This window comes from Lonchura striata, chromosome 5, assembly GCF_046129695.1.
Source record: "Lonchura striata isolate bLonStr1 chromosome 5, bLonStr1.mat, whole genome shotgun sequence".
NCBI lineage: Eukaryota > Metazoa > Chordata > Aves > Passeriformes > Estrildidae > Lonchura > Lonchura striata.
The window spans coordinates 32,854,952-32,875,411 of record NC_134607.1 but is presented as its reverse complement, the minus strand read 5'-3'; the positions used below and the strand labels follow the sequence as shown (position 1 = coordinate 32,875,411).

Here is a 20,460-nt window from a genome sequence, read left to right as displayed (position 1 = left end):
CATCTTATGAACTATGGCACTTTTAACTTGTTTTGAATTTGCTTGGGTTGAATTTGAACCAATTATCAGAATGATTTTGAATTCTGACCATGCTTTTAAAAGTCCTTATACTTGTTTTCAACTTGGTGTCACTTGCTATTTATAAATGCACTTATTATTCCATTATTCAATTTTTTACCAAAAAAATTAATCAGAACTGAATGTATAGTAGAGTATCTTTTGAGGTTCTGCTCCAAAAAAATCCACTTTGATAGTGGATTAGACTTCATTTTTTCAAATAGCAGTGCAGTCACCTCATATGTATGTTATGTGGCAACTATGTCTAAAGACTTACTAAAGTCATATAGTTTCATTGCTAATATTTGCTTTGTTCACTAAATCTGTTACTCTGATTTCTGCTTACTAGATCACTTACTCTGTCAGAAGAAAGGAGACTACTTTTATGTAATATGCTCTTGAAAAACAAATGCTGTCTGTTTCTTGTTCTCCTCTAGTGCTCATAAACTGGTTAATTTCAAGGTTAATTGAAATTTAAAAAAAAAAAAAAACAAGTGCCTTTTTTTTTTATTTCTCAGAATGAATGAAATACAGGAAGATAAAATGAAAGATGAAAATTTCATTTGATTTTCAAAGTTCTTTCATTTCAAAATTCAGAATGGAAACCTTAATACTGCAAAATGAAATTTCAGCCTATAGAAATGACATGAAACTTAGTCATTTGATTAAATTATGTAATATACCCATAAGAGATTAAAATTCCAGAGATGCATGCATCTGACAGTTTTCCTGCAAAATTAAGCCTCCAATGTTATAGCTCATGGGGAGAATGTGGTCATTTCAAGGACTGGAATAAAATTACTTTACTTAAGAAATCACTTCAGAAATTCTTGAAGTTTAGCTATAAACTTGAAACCCCATTAAATCCTACAGTTCTCATTTGCTTTCTGTTCACTTTGGTCTAATATATCAGAATACAAAAACTCTCTGCAGAATATTATACAGAAAAAGCTAAATGTTCTTATTGGTGTCTGCATTGCTATTTCCTCTGCTGCTGCAAAACATTTGCTTTTCTCCCTAGACTATTATTTTTAAAATTATTTTTCCACATTAGATATTTTAAGTATTTCAAATGACAAATCAATGTCAAAGCAAATGAAAACAGTGCTATCTTATTGAAAATTAGAATTTTTACATAACATCAAATTTCACTTGGAAGTTATTACTCTCTGAATTGAATTGCATGTTCTTTGACTCATTCAGAATAAAAGATGATCATATCAGATTTCAATCAAATTATGCTGTACTACTAACTGAAGTAGAAACTTGGGTTCATATTTTTAGGTAAACATGAGATACACATTGCAGATACAAATACTTTTTGATATGGGACTGGATGATGGCTACAAAGACTGCAGGAGGGAGGCTAAGAGCTGGCAAAAGATAGGTAAATAAAAGCATCATGCGGCCAGCATGTATCCACGTAAAGCTCAATTTGCCTGCATAGTTAGATAGAATTCTGCAAATGAGCATTGCTTGCATTTGCAAGGCCTTAATTAACAGGCTGAACTAAACTATCTTGATTTGGAAAGATATTTAAAGAGCACATGAACATGCAGTTGCATATTCTCGTCTTGTTACCACTCTTACTTGTCCAAGTGCAAAATAATACAAAGAGTAGAAGAGTATCTCCGTGAGGTGTGATTTCATATTGTCTAATTGATCTACAGCTTCTGTGTGCTGAGCTCCACTGGTTTACTGGATAAAGCAAACAGGATTTCCATAACTAGAGATGAACTTCATTCTGTGGGAAAAGCTTTATGCAATTTTCTAGTAATTAAATTGTTCAGATATGAAGCATTCTTTTTAACCTTCCCCCTCTAATGTCCTGTAAAAGCCTGCTTCTGGTTTGAATTCAGGAAAGCAGCAAAACTGTATACATTGAAAATTGATTATTATTGACATTATTAAAGCGTCTTAATAAAGTCTCTAGAAACATTTTGAACCATGAGTCCTTCCATACAGATGGTGTTTATTATTAATGTCACTTTTGTTCTTTCTCTTATTGTAGAGTGTTTTATCTTGCTTTACTTTTACAATAAGTTCTGTGAAAGGGATCTTCAGTCCTTTGTGGCCCTTGTTGGAACACTAATAATGGTAGAACTTTTTTCCTGAGATATAGTTCTGCTATTATTAAATAAGCAGAAGGAAAACAGACTGTTTGTTTCCTGATAATAGATGTTTATTTTCCACAAAAAGTTAAGCTCTGGAAGGAGTGACATGGGCAAATTTGAGGCAAAATGGATTCCTAGAGGAGCCTGTTCTAGAACTAAATAGCTGTTTTAATCCATGACCCGTTTGTTTTTGTTTTGCAGTAATGTTTTTTCAGGTATAGATTATGAGGAATGTATCTATACATTTAAACAGGAGTCACACTGCTCTGTCAGCCTGAATCTGAGAGACAGCACGAGGTGCACACTGTTTTTCAAATAGGAAGTCTCCTGACTTCTATAAATAGATGTGTTTCAGTTCTGGTTGTTCTGTACTGAAATAACTGGCTCGAGGTTTAATTACTCAGAATAGAAAGCACAAGTAATGGCAGACATTCAAGCTCTCCTGAACTATTCTACTTCCTGGGCACTGGCTCAGAAGCACATCAGTTCTGAGGGTACATTTTCCTTTTATTCTCTTAGGTGCATTCATATTGATCACCCTGATGCATCCTAGAGGCAAATACACAGTGCAGCATATTCTCTGGAGTCAGGGATCAAATTCTTCCCAGGGCAGGATGTGTAACAATAAACAGGGGAAGGAAATGAACTGCTTCTGAGAAATGGAGTTCCCTCCAGCTCCCTTTCAATTTGCACACAACTAGGCATTGTGATTTATATGTAATTATAATGATTTATTCAAAGGTGTTTACTAGTCAGAGGCATAACGTCTTGCTTATCTGATAATTACATAGCTGGTGAGGTCATTGAGTAGGTTGTTAGCACTGCCAAACTTCTTCACTAAAGTGAGGTATTTGCTTGTACATTTCTTTAATGTTTTGTTTGTTTGCTATCTGTCACATTTTTATCTACCTGCAGGGTTTTTTTTGTTGTTGTTTCTTTCACAAAGAAGCATGTAGTGAATCTGTCTTGCCTAAATTTCATATACCCTAATTACTTTTATACAATAATACTGGTTCTCATAATGTGAAATTGAAGGACTTGTTACAGTAATAAATGCAGTGTAACTGAAAATTGATCTCTTCAGCTTTGTCACATTGCTTATAAACATAAAGAAGTGATAGTTACTTTCATAGTCCTGGATCCATTCTACACAATCAGTTCATTACTGTTCTTAACATAAATTGAGTGTTAAATCTCCTTAAGTGGAATCTTTACCTTGCTTGACATTTGTAATCATGATTGGGATAGGAAAAAAAACACATTCTAGAGAGAGAAAGAAAGGAAGTAAATAAAATGAATACCTCTGTGGGCTATTGGTGGGACCAAATTAAAGGGGTAATCTAATAAAATTAAGAATGTATCAGAGATGGATAGCACAAAATGGAATAAAATACATGTAATGTTCCCAACCCTGGGAAAAAGAACCAACCAGTCCCTGAAATAGCTGTTCTGCAGGGAGCTTTGTGACCTGATTCTGTACCCTTGGATGCTGTACTGCTTCTCTGACTGCCCTCTCTGTTTGTAAAGTTATTATTACTGATTGTCTTCCTGTCAATGAAATAATTTGCCCTTTATTGAATATATTCATAGTGTCCTCAACAGGTGTAATAATTCCGTTGTGAGCTGCTACCATCTCTGACTGGTCCAGATAACAAAGGCCGTATATAGAAGGAAACAAATGACCATGTGAGGAAGCTCACCAAAGTTTTTTTAAGCAACAGTGGCATTTCTACACCATATCACATGCTGAGATATGAGCAAGTTCAAGGTCTATTTGTATCTTCAGGTCAGCTTTACCTTAGGAAGGAAGCATCACATTAGCTTGGAAGCCGGCAATATAATCCTCACTTGTGCACCAGATCTAACTCTGGCAGTCTGGTGTCTAATATTTAGGAATCCAGTACACCAAAATTCCTGCTGTTTGCAATAGCATGGCCAGTAATACTTCCTGCAAAATTTACTTGCCATTAAAGAAACACCTCAGAAGATCACATTGCCTATACTGGATATGTGGTACAAGCATGCATGTTCAGGAGTTCAGAAAAAAAATAAAAAGAACAACTTAAAGCTGCATCATGTTATCAGACTTTTTAATTTCTGAATGTTAAACATGTCAAGCAGCAGGGTTTGGGCATCAGTAGGCAACTATAACAGGGAATGCCCACTGTGAAACACCTAAATGTAATTCCAAAGCTTGAACTGTGATAGCAAATATGTCTTTTATCCTTCTGCCAACTGTAGATGGTCATGTAATTAGCTCTCTAACAGTTTGCTGTTCTTCAGGATATCACTCTAAGTATTTTTTATGCAAATAAGAATTACATTATATTTTCTTTCTCAAAGTGTTTATTTTCTTTCTGAATAGGTGGTATGAACCCTTGGGATCTTTTCATTTGCTTATCGTCCAGAAAAAATGGTGGCACTGGCTGCTTTCAAACAGAAGATTTGCATAATCTAGAGCTTTTCCAGAAGGTATGAGATTATTGTGTTATCCTTTGTGGGAATGTAAAGACAGGCTAGCCCAGATTTTCAGCACTCACTCATAAAAAGAGAAGTATCAAATGTTTATTTTATACTGCAGCAGCATTGTTTAGCAGAAATTAAGTTTTTTCATGTTTTCTATGTACTGAAAAATACTTGTCAAGTACATTTCATTCTTCTTTATATCACATCCAGTTATCAAAAGGAATTTCTCATTTGAACATAGTATGTTAGTTTGGTTGTAAGTATTTCAGTGTAAATACTGAAAATTGTTACGACTCATTGTCAAGTTTCCCTTTTCTTTAGCTTGAACTTTTGCATTCTTGGCTACCCTAACCAGCATGTCTGGCCTCAAAAGTGTCAAGGGAAATTATTTAAGCAATTTTCCTTATTGGAAAAGAGAATTTAGAAATTGTGAGAAACAATTAGAAAATGCATGAAATATTTAAGAATGATAGAGATGGATGAATTTAGGGTTCATATCTTATACCACTACTGAGTTTCACCTAATGTAATTCCTCTTTTGTAAAGATAATTTAAGCGCTTCTCCCAACAGTGACAGTGCTCCTACAATTGATAATGTGTAATTTGGACCTGGGCCTTCAAGGCAGTTCTTTGCTCTGGCACCTCAACCTTCTTCCTCATGGTCCAAAACATCAGTATTACCAACTATCTTGGTATTTTCAGGATTGTTTTGTGGATTTTATCTCACTTAAGATTGTTGTGGGCATAGTTTAGTTTACTTAGAGGTGTAATTTCTATGTAAACACTTGACCTGTTGATAAAAATATGTGAGTGATATAAACTGAAATCTTTGATAAAATGTGACCAAGCTACAGATACAGTTTGACTCATATTTTAAGTAAAAAAATACTTAAAACAATAATGATAGCAAGACTCTAAATTATTGACTCTAGGTTGAGGGTCTGAGAGAAATGGAGCTGCTTTTAAAAGGTGCCTCTGGTGATAAAAAAAATCCATTTATGTCCACAGAAGGCAGAGCTTTGAGCATGTACACTGGGGTTCCCTGGGACAGAATGCCATATCAAAGTGTATGCAAAGTGAAATTTTTATGGCAGTTATAGTTTGCTAGAAATATACATGCTTTGAATATGCTCAGATAATAAAGCACCCCAGGCTTCTGCAAACTGTTTTTTTTCTCATTCTGCCTATATTACCATATCTGAGCCTCTAATGCTGTGCAATATAATAATCCTGACAGCATGCTGCAGTGTCCAGATGTGTCATACATTAATAATTCAGACACAAAATGATCAAAGGTATTGTCCAAGTTCTCTCAGGAAGTCTGCAGCAGGGCAGGGACTTAAACCATATGGCCCATTCCTCAGAAAACTTTAAATATTGAACTAATATTACTTGCTGCTGGCATGTCCATACCATACACAGTGTTTTGCTGCAGGGCCTGCCTGTGATTTAGCTGCATTAGCTTACTACAGATCCCAAGCACAGCAATTCAAGTGGCATGGGGTATTTCCATGCAGGGACGGACAGTGGTTGGTAACTGAACAGAACACAGAAGCTGCAGAGACTGAAAAGGGGACAGGGAACAGGTCAACACTCAGCAGTCAGAAGGAGAGATATAGGCCTAAAATTTTGCATTGTTATGAACATGGAGGAAGAGTCCACACCTTAACTTCATTATTCTGACATTGCAGGGAGGGCAAAGTTATTATTTCCTCTTGACACTGATGGGAGTTTTGTGCATGAGGTGCCTCTGATAAATTAAACACAAACCCATTGAAGGCATTTTCCACTGAAGAAAAAAGAACACTTTTTGAATTAAATCACTAAGGCTTCTCTTTTTGCATACAGGTAAACCTACTTCCAGAAATCCAGCATTTTCTTTGCAGAAAAGAGGGATTATGCCAGATAACAAAAGCCTTTTCAGGTAATCTGACTTCTTCAAATATGCTTATGTGATGATGATCTTTTAACAGTTGTCACAAGAAGTTTTTGAAATGAGACTGTCAACTTACAATTCCATTTTATTCTTAGTCATGAATGCATAGAGGGAAAAAAATAAAAGACTGATAATCAATTTTAAACACACTTAAATATAGATTACAATTATACAGTATCTTTCCAGGTAAAGACATTGCATTTTTCAGCTGTTGCATGTTTCAGAAATAATTTGGCTATAAATGTCTTATTTTTGGACTGCCTTGTGTTAATATAGTGTACTGGTGTTTACACTTCTGTGCCCTAGGTTTGGTGTAATGTGTTTGTTCATCTTTACAAAAATGTTGTGGCATGGAGAAGGAGTAGGATTCAGAGCTTGGTTCCCATCCAGACATAATTTACTGATAAAAAGCCTTTATTGTGTATTATGGTCATCAATCAGAAAAGTTTAAAGGTTATGGGCGAATTTCCAAAGTGTTCTAATTTACCATGGGTAAAATCCATCTTTGAATAGAAACTGGAAAATAACCTGTGATGTACTGTATTAGGTCTATTTAAACCTCCTTCTGTTTCCCCCTTTTTCATATATATATGCTAAATTTAACAGAAAAGGAAAGGATACATTACATCTCATTTAACCATTTAGGAGTATGTATCTTCTGAAAGCAGTATTCTAATCTTCCATTTAAGTCAGTGGAGAAAGATACACCTACAAATGCTACTTCTTTTTATCTTAAAATATGTATTCAAAATAGGTATGTTGAATTAGTCTCTGCAATTATGCCTCACCACTGCCTAGAGAAATTGGTGGGCCCTGCTCACATTGTAACAGATTGCCTTCAAAAAGCATTGGTTCGCTCTACTACATGAAGAAAGGCCAATTGCAGTGGTTTTATTATTTTACTACCACAAAGCCACAAACACAAGAGACACTACACACAGACCTTTCTCTTTAAAATATGTGCATTTCCACTGCTGTCCATAAACATGGTACAAGCCACCTTGTATATGACCCTTCTATTAAGCCATTCAGTATTTTCTCCTGTACTGGGTTTACATGGCAAGCTGTTGGTAGTGAGGGGTGACAGGAGTGACTTTTGTGAGAAGCTGCCAGAAGCTTCCCTTAATTCCAGCAGAGCCACTGCCAGCCAGCTTCAAGATGGATTTGGTGCTGGCCAAGGCCAAGCCCATTAACCATGGTGGTAGCACCTCTGGGATAACATATTTAAGAAGGGAAATAAAACAATTGCACAACAGCACCTGGAGAGATTAGTGAAGAAGGAGTGGGAGGAGGTGCTCCAGGCAGCGGGGCAGGCAGAGATTCATTTGCCTGCAGCCCGTGGTGCAGCCCATGGTGGGACAGCTCTGCCTCTGCAGCCCTTGGAGGTGCACGGGGGAGCAGAGATCTGTCTGCAACCCGGGGAGCACCCAGTGCCAGGAGAGGTGGGTGCCTGAAGGAAGCTGTGACCCTGTGGGAAGGCTCCTGGCAGGAGCTGTGGAGAGAGAAGCCCAGGCTGGAGCAGTCTGCTCCTGAAGGGCTGCACTGCATGGGCGGGACTCACACTGGAGCAGTTCATGAAGAACTGCAGCCTGTGAGAAGGACTCCCTTTGGAGAAGTTCACAGAGGTCTGTCTCCTGGGAAAGAGACCCCGTGCTGGACTGTGAGGAGTCCTTCCACTGAGGAGAAAGGAGCAGCAGAGGCAATGTGTGATGAACTGACCACAGCTCCCATTCCCCTCTCTGCATCACTACAGGGAAGACATAGTGACTCAGGAGTAAATGGGCAGATTTGGCATAGGACCCATTTCTTTTTGGTCCAGCAATTAGAGGTTCAGAGGGATATCCTGTGGTATCATAGATGGCAATAGATGTCTATATGTGAATTTTACGCTTGGTATTTAGAGTAAGCAAATCCAAAAGAGCATTTATTTTCAGCATAATTTAGGGTTAGGTGAATTGCTCCACAATGACTGCATAGACTACGCTGATGTACACTGACAGGAATGTGAATTTAGACTGGTACACAGCAGGGTCATCTCTGACCAGACCAGACCTCGGTTTTAAACCATGAATTAATCCTACTCAGTATCACTGGGTATGTAACACGTAGTTTAGAATGAGTGGAACTCATCCATAAAAGGTGAAATTAGAACCAGAAGGGTAAATAATTTGATTTCATATTCAGTGGACAAAAAGGCGTAAGTTAGAGCAAACTAGTCTAGAGGTGAGATTTCAGATACTTCCCCTTCCATTGATCTGATAAAGCCAGATCTTTCCACTTTCTTTTGTTTGCATTCTCCAACAGATCTCTCTTTCCAACAACAGCAGAGTTGCCAATTAGCAGGATTTTCTTCATCCTGAATTTTAGCATTATTCACAGAAAGAACAGTTCTCATCAGTGCTTCCTCCACAGAACAGTTTGTTCCTTTCAAATCAGTTATGTACTTTCACTCTTGTGTGTTTGAGTCAACAGGGTTTCTTTGCAATTCCTGTTAAAGAGGATTGGTTGGTTTGTTATTACTGTCATTTAGTCAGTCTTCAAGGAGCCAAGAAATTTCCTGTAAAAGAAATAACACAAAGAATTATGTTCTCTAATTAAAGACATTGTAAGCTGGAGAAAGAAACATCAGAAAGCAAGGCTGAGAAAATGGTATACTGGATTTACTGTGGCTACAACAGTGTTGATGTTGATAAGCCGTGGTAAAGTGGTTTGGGTTTTTTTAATATTATTTTATTTGTTGTTTTTCAACTCTTAAACGGCTAGGCTTTGTATTTAAGACAGCATACCCATTCTCATACCCCTTTTGTATAGGAAAGAAAATTATTTATACAAAATACCAGGCCAGTGCTTGTTTCTTTGCTCTTTCTCTTTAATGGAAAGTGTTCTTGTCAGTCTGACATTTCATATTGCTTCTGTCTCTATAGGGCAGAGGGAAATAATTCATATACCAGTGATGACTGCTTTTTAGGAAAGAAGCTGAGAAGAGAAAAAAGGAAAATCAGTCTGGGAGAAGAGTAGAGTAGAAAAAAGGTTAAAAATACATGCTGTGTGTGGATAAATTGGATTGCCATTGAAGACAGGGTTGCTGGACGATGGGCATGTGGATTTGTTGCAATGGATTTGTGATGAGGCATAAGAATAGTAACAGATTTTATAATTCAGCATGGAAGACTACTTGCTGCAGTCTGAGAGGATTGTTTGAACTTCTGCTTTTGCAGGGCAATTGGCTCAGTTTTTGCTCAAGTGCCTGATGTCTGTTTACTGTATGGGACTTGGGCCTTGAGAAGGTTCTGATATAGCTAATGACAAACCAAGGAAGGCTTCTGGCATTTATTGCTCAGGTCAGCAAAAGTTGCAGTAGTTGTAGTGATCTGGAAATTAAATCTTCCTGTAAATGACCCTAGAAGCTCTCTGAGGTTTGAGAATGACTGTTAAAGAGATTTCAGGTGTTCACACCTGGTAACACACTGTGTGTGGCTTTAGATTGGGCTTGGCTGCCTCCTTCCTCTTGCCTCCCAGCCAAGAGATGGAGAGGACTAAAGTCCACAATGTGAGCAGAATTGCGCAGATTCAGTATAGGGCACAGGAAAGGTATCCTGATGCATGCACAACAAATACTATATTTTACAGGCTTTGCCTGGGAAAGTAGTGGAACTCTTATATCATTGCCTCCCTAATTTTCCTGTTCCCTAAGGAATTCACACTAGTCTGTCTTTCCATGTAAACATTTGTCTCATTTCATCACTTCCAGTGCCCATCCTGTGCCATGCATAGATGTCTTCTCTACCCGTGCAAACCACTGATCCTTTTTTTAAGTACTACTTTTATTGTTTGCCTTCCTTCTGTGTTTCTGTTTATTAGTGTCACTAGTGCAGAGACTTTATGAGTGTCTGCCAGCCTTGTGTGCTCCCATGATTTCCTGCTGGTCTGGCCAGCAACATTAATCACGCAGAAGGTCTTGGGATAGGCATGAGCCTAATGGAATTGTACGGGAGGGAGAGCCAAGATAGTGACTGTGCTCCCACTCTGTGATATGTTTATGGTCTGATGCTAACCCTGTGCTTTCTTCTCCTGCTGACTATCCCCAGTGTCCTTGGGTTACTCTGGAGTCAGCATGAAAGGTTATGATCCGAGGGTAAGGAAGCAAGACTCAGTGGAGCCGCCTGTGGAAGAGAGAAGATATAGATCAAATTTATTTTCTGTTGTAAGAACTCAATATCTTTTTTTTATAGGGGGAAGCATTTCTCTTGGCCCTTAAAAATATTTGCACACCAGTTTTGATCAGGTTTGTGCCTATTATCTTTCTGCTACTGAAGTTAATAAGAGCTTCAAGAGTGGCCAATAAAACCAGCATCTGATTTTTTCCAGTTAATTAGATTATAAACTGTGTGGGGCAGGAGTTTCATTGGTTTTACAGTAGTGTCAAATCTCAGCTACATAAGAACAGCAACATAACAGCTAATATTAGTAGTTTGAAAAGAAGTAAAGCATCTAAATTAAGTTAATTACTTGGCCTATACTCTTTGATATTCTACCCTGTCACTAGTACAGAATTGTGGCTCTAATCATGCAACACTCAGCCACCATTTTCATGGAGCTGCTTTTTCCAAAGTTTTATAGCTTATCTGTGTAATTAAGTTCTGGTATGAAGGGTGCACACAGAAGAATCAGCCCTTCTGAAAAATATTAAAAAAACCCCACACCTCTAACTTTAACTCTTAGGATGCTTTAGGAATAAAAACACAAACACTATACTTAATACTGTAAATAATGTTTTTTGTGCACCTGCCAAAACAGAGAGGCAAAAAACATGGTCATTAATCTAAACTGAAGCTGTATTTTCTGATGTTTTTAAAAGGAAAAATAAACAGCATCATACAAATGCAGCACTTTTATCTTTTTAACTCTGAAACTTCACAATGAATTTCAGTGCATTTTAACCACATAGCTTAAATTAATTTTCCTTTAGATCTGTTTTACTATAAAATTGTTTTGTTTTTAATATTAAACCTATTTAGGATAGCTTAAACTTCCAGAAATGACACATAGTTTGACATTTCTCCATCCTAAATATACAGAGTGTGTTGCTTTGAGATTAAGTATATTACAGAGGGTGGGATCACTGCATTTTTTAATGTGAAAAGCTTTTAAGGACAGCTGAATCAGTAGTCAGTAGGAGGCAGGATATTGGACTTGCATCAATGTTGACATCACAAATAAATCTCATAATGTACATCAAGACCATCACATATTAAGTTTCAAGCAAGAAACCATATTCCAGTGAACTCAATGCAAATTTTTCCAGGACTTCACTGGGGGCCAGGATTGCCCCTAGTGTTTCCAATTTCCTTCAAATATTCATCATCTACTTTGAGTTTTACAGCCACACTTTTCTAAATGCATAGGTCCTAAAACTGAGTGCAAAAGACCCTCTCTCTTCCTTTAGCAACCTCAGGGCATAATGTGTAAGCCATAGTAAATTACTATTCTTTGTTTCAGTCTTTTAATCCAAAAATCAAATGCTTAACAGGAGGTGATTGAATAGAATAGATCTGCTTTCTGTGACAAGTCTCAAGGCATATAGTGGCAGTAGTTCAAGTGAAATCATCCATCCTCCAAAATCAACACTGAAAAAGGGAAAAAAAAAATTTCAGTGCTCATTGCTTTCACAGTTGTGCGGCTTAGAGCAGGTTGCTGTACCTGATTGAGCCAAAGATTACTAGGCTTTATTTTGATCAAAATTCCTTGTCCTGGAGAACTCAGAAGCCTGCCTAAGAATCTGTGAAAGCTTTTTAGGCATCTCCTGATGTGGAGCAATCTTTTCAGCTGTTAAACACACCTTTCCAACCTACAGAGGCTGGAGAATTTCCCAGCTGTGAATTCTAGAAGAGGACCAGGTTGTAGCAATACAAGTTGCCTGGTCTGTACCACAGATAAGCTGCTTGTGTTCCAGAAGCCCACACCAATACAGAAAATGGATGATCCCAGAACAGAATGAAAACCTGCAAAGCTGACAGAGAGGACCTGTTATCAGTAGTTCCTGAATATTGTACTGTAGAAACTGCTGACAAATGACATGAGGTGCCATTCTCTTTTTTTTTTTCCATGTCAGAGAATTGAGTCTGCTAGAAACAGACTACCACTATGAAAATCTAGGAAGACATCCAAAAGGCTTCTATGTGGATAGAAAGGCTGCTGTAACAGTTTCAGCATCAGTACACCTTATAGTGTACTTTAAGGTGCTAAAGCAATGCTTTTCCTGCTAAAAAGAAAAGCAGTCGGATGAAGACCTTGCAAGTACAAATGTGCTGAGTTTATAATTTCATTTTATTGAAGAAATCAACAATGTGCTGGGCTCAGAACAAAGCACAACACTTCTGTTGCATTTCATTCCATCTCTAGTTTATTAGACAACCAGGAGCTCCCAAGGTGACTCAATCACTCTTGAAATGTTTGTAACAGATCTAACAGTTGATAGGCACTTGAGAAACAAATGACCTTTTTCTCACAGACAATAGTCTTAATTGTTCCTTGCTCCATGTTTGAAGTGTGTAAAATATAGTCTATTTGATCTTGTACAAATTCAGAAATTAACTAAGAAACCCGTGTCATAAACTTCGTGTAACATCAAAAGATACTATAGAAGGAAAGATAAAGAAGATGACACACTCTCATTCATCTTCTTTCCTTTTCTTTCAATCAATCCTTACTTAGTTCAACCAGTAGGGTATTCTCCTGCTGAATTCCCGGCCTTTGCAGATCACCAGATGTTCCTGTTAACCTAAGCATTCCATTTACCACCAGTGCAGGTGGCTGCAGTCTGGCTTTGCTCCAGGAATTCTTAATGTGTCCAAATGTGCTTCCAGCTATTGGTAAATGTTTTGCTCAGCCACACATTGTAATTCTTAAATCAGCTATTCTTTATTGTGTATGTGTTGAATCTCTTGTTACACTTCAGAACTCTGAGCCAAAGACAAGTAAATAACTTGTGAGCCAGAGACTGGGGAAGAAGGAGCAAGAAGTCATAGCTCTGTAAAAAACTTGAAAGGCCTCATTAGATGTCAGTAAGGCTGCTGCATTAGGTATCAGTTGTCACTTCCAACTGCTCTGTTTGACTGTTGCGCTTTGAGAAATTGCAGTTGACAGAACAGTCTCTGTCACCAGTTCGTGTGACAAAGAGGTGCTGCATTTTTTTGATCTAGAGGTGTTGACTTGCTTTGGTGGATTTTATACCTCATCTCTGCATATGCCATGCAGCTGTTCTTATGTCTCAGGTCTGTGTTTTACCTGCTGCTATGGTTATTGTGTGAATTCAGGTGAGAACATGTAGTGGCCTCCTTAGTCATCAGTATGGCCTCCCAGTGAACACCCTAGGAAGAGGTAAAGTGGTGTTGTTGATATTTTCAATGGTACCATTCCAGAGATGTCAGCATCAGAAACTGTCTTCAAGCCAAAATTTGAAGGAAATTAAATTCTGGTTTTCTTCAAAGTGAAAACAGGTCATAGGTCCAGCCACAGGTTCTTTGTTTTACACTGTAGAGTCAAAAATGGCAGCAGCAAAATGTACTTGTGGCAAAGCCTGCAGCTACCCCTCAGGAAAAACAGCACTTTGTGTAATGTTTCCATTACTGCACAGCCACTGTAAAAAGAAAAAATATCTTCTCTTATTTTTTTTCTTTGATTTTTAGACTGCTACAAAAATTACAATTTAGAAATTACAAATAGTAAGATTTGAATTTTTGAAAGAGGGTATGTACTCTAGACATGGTGTTAGGATGACGGGACTCTTTATAACTTGGTTTCCCAATCTGCCTGACACATCAACCACTGAGCCTGCTTCACCTCTTCCACTATAAAATGTTGATGTTTATGTACTTCAAGAGGACTGCTTAATTAACAACAGCTTGTAGAGTGATTTCAAGATGGAAAAACATGGCAATTACTGCAAACAGTAAAGGCACTGCAGGCTAATTTTCATTGATGATAAAGTTGATTAACAAATACACAGCTCTAATAAACACTGTTACTGCTTTTGAGTGCAGGAGCAGGTGAAGAGTTGCCATGAGAACTGATGCAGCTGAGTGTGCTCAGTTCAACACTGCTGATGTCTCTCTATTATTATGGTAATTGTGTTCATTGATTACTAGGAGTAGATTTACCAAAGTGGGGGACTGTCACTCCCTCTTGACTCTGCCTGCTGGTGTACATGCTCTGTGTCACCTCAAAGGAATAAGCACCTAGTGACAGTCTCACTTCTTCTTAGAGCCCTCTTGTGATGGGCTGTCTCCCGGGGGATGCCAACACAAAAACAATAGAGGGCTCTAAGGCACCATACAAACAGGATGCTCTATAGAAGAGGCATAGTTTATGAGCATTGCCCTTTTTTAGTTTTCAATGCTAATCATCAGCATTCTGAAATTTGTTTTCTATTCCTTAAGACATCGCAGGTGATTTCGTTTTGTTTGTAGTTTTATTGGTTTTGTTTTGTTTTGTTTTTGTTTTGGTTTTGTTTGTTTGCTGGGGTTTTTGGGGGGTGGTTGGGATTTTGTTTTTATTTTTATTTATTTATTTTTTTTAAGTTGAAGCATTTTGCAATGATTTAGGGCAATACTAAGGATCTTCTAACCAGTAGTTTGAGAATTCAAGAACAATTGTGTTTTTCATCTATTCCTACCCACTTGTTTTATTTTGGTATATCCAGCTCCAGGAAATGGTCCACTGCATAGTAACAAATGAATTAATGTCAAAATAATCTTTTTTTCTTTCCCTGAAACAGCTAAAACTCTCATTTAAGAGGGATAAATACAGGTACACAAACCTCATTATTTTCAAATTCTGTCTTGTGAATTATTACTTGTTGCTTTAGCAACACAATCAGAAACATGTTTTTAAAAGGAAAAGACACATTGCTTTCTCTTGAGTAATGATCTGTACAGCCCTTCTTTGCCATGTTCTTATTTTCAATAAAATATTTACTTTCTTTTAAATAGCTAAAGTGATGCATAGGAGTAGTTACGTGGGACCATTGCTAATTTTGCTAATTGTCATGATGAAATGCCATTGTTATCTACAGGGTAGAAATTTCCATAGTAAAATGCCCTTGTGTCTTTACATCAAGTCAGATATAGAAAAAAATACAACTTGATTTTGCAGATCTGGTTTCTATGCATATTCAAAACCAACTCTGCTAAATAAATTACTTAATGGGAGTTTACTGTCTTCCTCCTGTTGTCACCACACAGTCAAGTAGGCAGAGCAGTCTGCTTTTGTCATTGTACCATCAAAAACCAGGTAGTCACTTGTAAAGTTCCAATCAGTTATAATGCATAACACAATAGAAAGATGTCGGTGTGAATATAATTTGAGACATGCTCTATTAAATAACTGCCTGGTAAAATAACAACTGTTTTTGATTATTAGAGCCTTTAATGCTGCTAAATGGTGCATGTAAGGCAGAGGACCAGATTAATTCTAATCCCAGCTGAGACTGGAAGGTTGAGCTGAGCTGATCTGATGAACAGCCAATAAATACAGACAATCACAACGTCATTTTAATAGGCTCTCTGAGAAAATGAATAGATGAATAGTTTTTTTTCTTTAAATATCTGTCTACAGCTCATCACCAGGAACACAACTTCAGTTTTATTTTTCATTTCATGTACCAAGGTAGAGAGTGCATGCTTTAGAAAAGAAGCTCTACAAATAAATTCATACCATAACACAATGCAGTATGTAGTTAAAAAGAAAAGTAATAAGGTTTGGGAATAATCTGAACAGCTTGATTTTTCCTGACCATTACTTAAGAACTTGAAATGTGAGGTCTGTTAGAATTAATGAATACTACTCAACATGAAATAATGACACAACATAAGGGCTTTGTGCCTTTTTATCAAGAACAGTAAAAGCAGAAAATACATGCCACCCCTTGACTGATCTACATCACAATATTTTGATTACTATTAATAGTCATATGCCTCAATAAGCTTGAGAACTGTGGTACATCAGTCCTGCACCCACTGTGTTTGGTGACAGAACGAAGACTCCCATAGGTTTCAGTACCTGCAAATTGTAGCCTTAGTGGTGAGCATAGAAACAAGGATATGAGCTTATTTATTGAGCTATGTTATTAGAGTAGCAAAGTCTCTTGGTCCTTATTCAAAGAAATTGCTTATCCCCATCAATTGCAATTAGTGCTCCATGAGTAAGTAAGTTTTGGTATTCTTATTTGGAAATCAAGGATTTAATTTTTTTTTAAGAAGGAAAAAGGGGATGCTTTTTGTATGTAGTATTGCTGCACTCACCTCTGAGGTGGGAGTGGCAGCTAAGCCTTTCAGCCTGCAGCTTGCAGCTGGAAGGGGGTGCTTGGTCAGGGTGAAACTCTGCCAGCAGATCCAAAAATGTTCATTGTCTCAGATTTTGTTATTTTTATCTGATGTTAGTAGCTCCTCTCTATTGTGTTTTATACAGTTAATCCTTAGCAGCAGGAGTCCACCCCTGCTTTCAATGCTCTGCTGACTTCCTTTCTCATCCCCCTGGTACTTTTTCAGATCTGCAGCTCCCACTTGTGACCCCAGACTGTTCTGGCCAGCCGGGACTGTCAAGGGCCAGCACTGCACGAAATGTGTCCCAGGGCAGCGCAATCACTGAGCGGGCACGTGCCTCCCATCTGCAGCACTGGTGGAAGCAGAGCATGAGCACAAAGCTGTAAGTTAATGATGACCCACCCTCAGAAACTGCCAGTGCTTCAGCATACAGTTATTTGGGAGTCAAGGGTGCAGCAAAAGAGGAGACCACAGCAGATGGAGCACTTGGATGTATTGCATCTCATACTTGCAGAATGTTTGTTTATATTAGGCAAGTTTGCACATGTTTTGGGTATAAACATTTAAGTCTTTGAGGCATCAAAACACCTTGACAAATAAATACAGACCCATGAGACCCTGAACCTTTAGGTCTCATGGTGGCTGAGCTGTTTCCTGCTCCTATCCCTGCTTTGCCCCTACCACAGATACACATCTGTAGTCCTTTGCACAGAGATCCCCCCTTAAGGTGAAGAACCGAGAAGTACTTGATAATTTGTCTGTTATCAAGTGCTGTTTCCCACATCACACTATTTCACAAATTTTATGTTCTGAGGACCTGCTATTCTGCAGAAGGGAGAAAAATTTCTCTTTAAGATGGATGTTATTAGACTTACTTAACAGAGCAAAATTGAAGTCTGGAAAGGCCACATATTGCCAAAAATTACACAGAAATAGAAGAAGAACCCCTTGTCTTTTGCCAGTAATCAGTCTTAGAGAACCATAATCTCTATAGTCATCTTCCCATTGAATTTTCTATGAGATAAATTGATACTCAGAAATTTCAACAGACAGATTAATAACGCCATTGTGAATATGCACAAGTATAGCTCAGATTTCCCCAAGTAATGAGCTTTTAAATAATTTTTTTTTTCCTTGGGTTTGCTTTTTTTCTGTTCATTTTCTATGGCTGACTCTCTTTGTGTGTACTATGGAAGCTGTAGGCCAGTTTAGAGAGCCACGTCACTTCTTAAACAAAATTGCTTGCAAAATTCTTAGGTTTAACTGATAGGCTATTTCTAGGTATCCTAGTCTTTCTTAATATTTGGAATGATTGTGTATGGTTTTCATTAGGGGAAGTATGCAGCACCACATGTTTCTGTCTCTTTATTACAGAAGTAAGTGCTAACAATATTGCGGTCTTTCCATAGGGTTAGGTGGGGATGTTCTTCTGATTTCATTTCAAATCAGCATTAGGGTACCTTGACTATCCATTTCTGTTATTTAACATGCTTGGATTTCTTTAATGTTTAATTTAATTTTGATTTAATCATTCACTCTAAGTATCATGGATTTGTAACACTTAATTATTCCCACAATGCCCATATGTACTCTCAAGTATCACTCCCTCCAAATATAGTTGCTTCCAGTATTTGGAAGCTAAGAGTTAGAAATGCTGAAATCAGTAAAATTACTTGATGTAAAGATTTGTCCCAGCGAACTTGATTTAACCTACTGTGTTGCTTGTTGTTGGGGGAAAAAGGGCTAATTTCCTATTTCCACTAATTTCACTATTTCACTACTTTCTTATAGCTCATTTGCAAAGACCTGTATTAATACTACATATTTTTATTACTTTCCAGGAATCAAGTATCAACATCAGACCACAATAACGTCCTTAAAGCTCAAGACTTTTCTGTAATCATCAAAGCATATGTGCTTGTGACATCCTTAACACCTCTGCGGGCATTTATTCATTCAACCACCACTGTCTGGCATCCACCCAAGAAGAAGCATTTTACCATAAAGGTAAAACATTTAATTTCCTCAGTTTTCCATTTTTCAGGCAAAGTACATAGACAGAAAACTAGAGAATATATTTCTTCTCTTTTACTCCTTCTTTATTAGCAGACCACAGCCTACAAGGAATATTCTTCTAATGTACAGTTTTCATTTCTCAGAACAAGAGGAGTTTTCTTCACGAAGCAGGAAAGCTTTGCCCTGTGCACTACGGGGCTGGGATTTGCAGGTGTCCAAGCCCATTTTTATTGGTCACATTTGACAGCAGTTGCAAGGTCAGAGTTTTCTCTAAAGCACAGCAGTGTGGGTGCTGGCATGAAGCAGCAACTTTTGCTGGGATATTGACAGTGTTGTGAAAAGGGAAAGTAAATATTTAAAACAGTTTGTTTAGATTTCTTTTTTAGGTGCAGTAAAACAGAATAGAGGAGGGTCAGGGCACTTCTAAATCAGGGGAATGCAAGTATACCATGGATAGGGTGATTCCCCCATGGTCTAAATTTTATGAAGAAGGATATTTGTCTTAGAATAATTCAGGACATCTCCAAGTGCATGGAGATACCCCTCTCACTCCACATCTTGCTTGCTCAGCAAATATGCCTTCCCATTCCTTTCTTCTTCTAGCAGGGGACTGTGCTCTTTGTGAAGAAGCTACAGTTGTGCTGCTGCTTCTTCTCTTTTGAAGAATTAAGGTCACAATGTGGCAATGATTTTCTTGAGGTCACACAGATTAGCTCCTGCAGCAGCTGTTAAAGGATGGGTTTGCTTTGCCTACTAGCCTTCTTGGGGTAGGAGCAGGTCACGGCTCTGGATCAGTCTGGTATCACTGTGGTATCACTGTCAGGACTGTTGATGATATCAGCCATTTGGTACGTTCTACAATTTTAGCTCTTGCCAGGTGGAGTACCTAGTTTAAGCTCATTATCTAATTCTAGTCATTGGAGAAACAGACACCTGTAGAGAACAAATCATCCCACTTAATTTAGACACCAGTTTTGGAATGAGTTTCCTGGTGAAAGTGTTTGCTTCCTTCTATGGGCTATGACATTCTTAGAAAACATGCCAAATTCTGGATTGCCAAAACTAGGTGAGCTGAATCTATTTCTCTCTTCCACCCCCACTTAAGCTATGGAGGCCCATGGAGATACATTACTTTGCCATGTATTTTCCTCTATTTACATTTATGAAGAGTAATGGTTACTCACTTTCAAACCCCGGTATTCAGTTTTGGTTTATTTTTATTAAAATAGCTCAATATACAGCAGCATCACTGTTGCAGCTGAAGTAGGGACTACTTTAAAGGGTAGTAGTCATTAGTAATTGTTATATGACTCTGAAAAACAATTCCCACTGAGGGAAGTCTCCTGAACAGGGTTCCAGCCACCATTTACAGAGTATTTTGGCTGCTGAATAAGCAATGAAAATGATGGATGGAAGTAGCAGTGCATCTGCAGTGGTTCCAATCTGTTTACTGCTGTTCTAGCATTATGCCTTCCCATAGCTTCAGACATACTCATCACAATTGTGAAAAATACACAAAAGATAGGCACCATTTTGTGAAAGAAAGCAC

The 20,460-nt window shown here is 37.8% G+C and overlaps 1 protein-coding gene across 2 annotated transcripts in view; it reads left to right on the top strand.

Annotated features, from left to right (window-relative positions):
* The window catches only part of CPED1 (cadherin like and PC-esterase domain containing 1), a 144,748-nt gene that overhangs the window by 30,988 nt on the left and 93,300 nt on the right, over positions 1–20,460 (top strand). For both annotated transcript variants that reach the window (XM_021553506.3, XM_021553508.3), the window contains exons 4-7: positions 4,537–4,643; positions 6,486–6,561; positions 17,121–17,277; positions 18,737–18,902. In XM_021553506.3, coding sequence (XP_021409181.2) covers positions 4,537–4,643; positions 6,486–6,561; positions 17,121–17,277; positions 18,737–18,902 — 506 coding nt within the window. The remainder of the gene's footprint in view (positions 1–4,536; positions 4,644–6,485; positions 6,562–17,120; positions 17,278–18,736; positions 18,903–20,460) is intronic.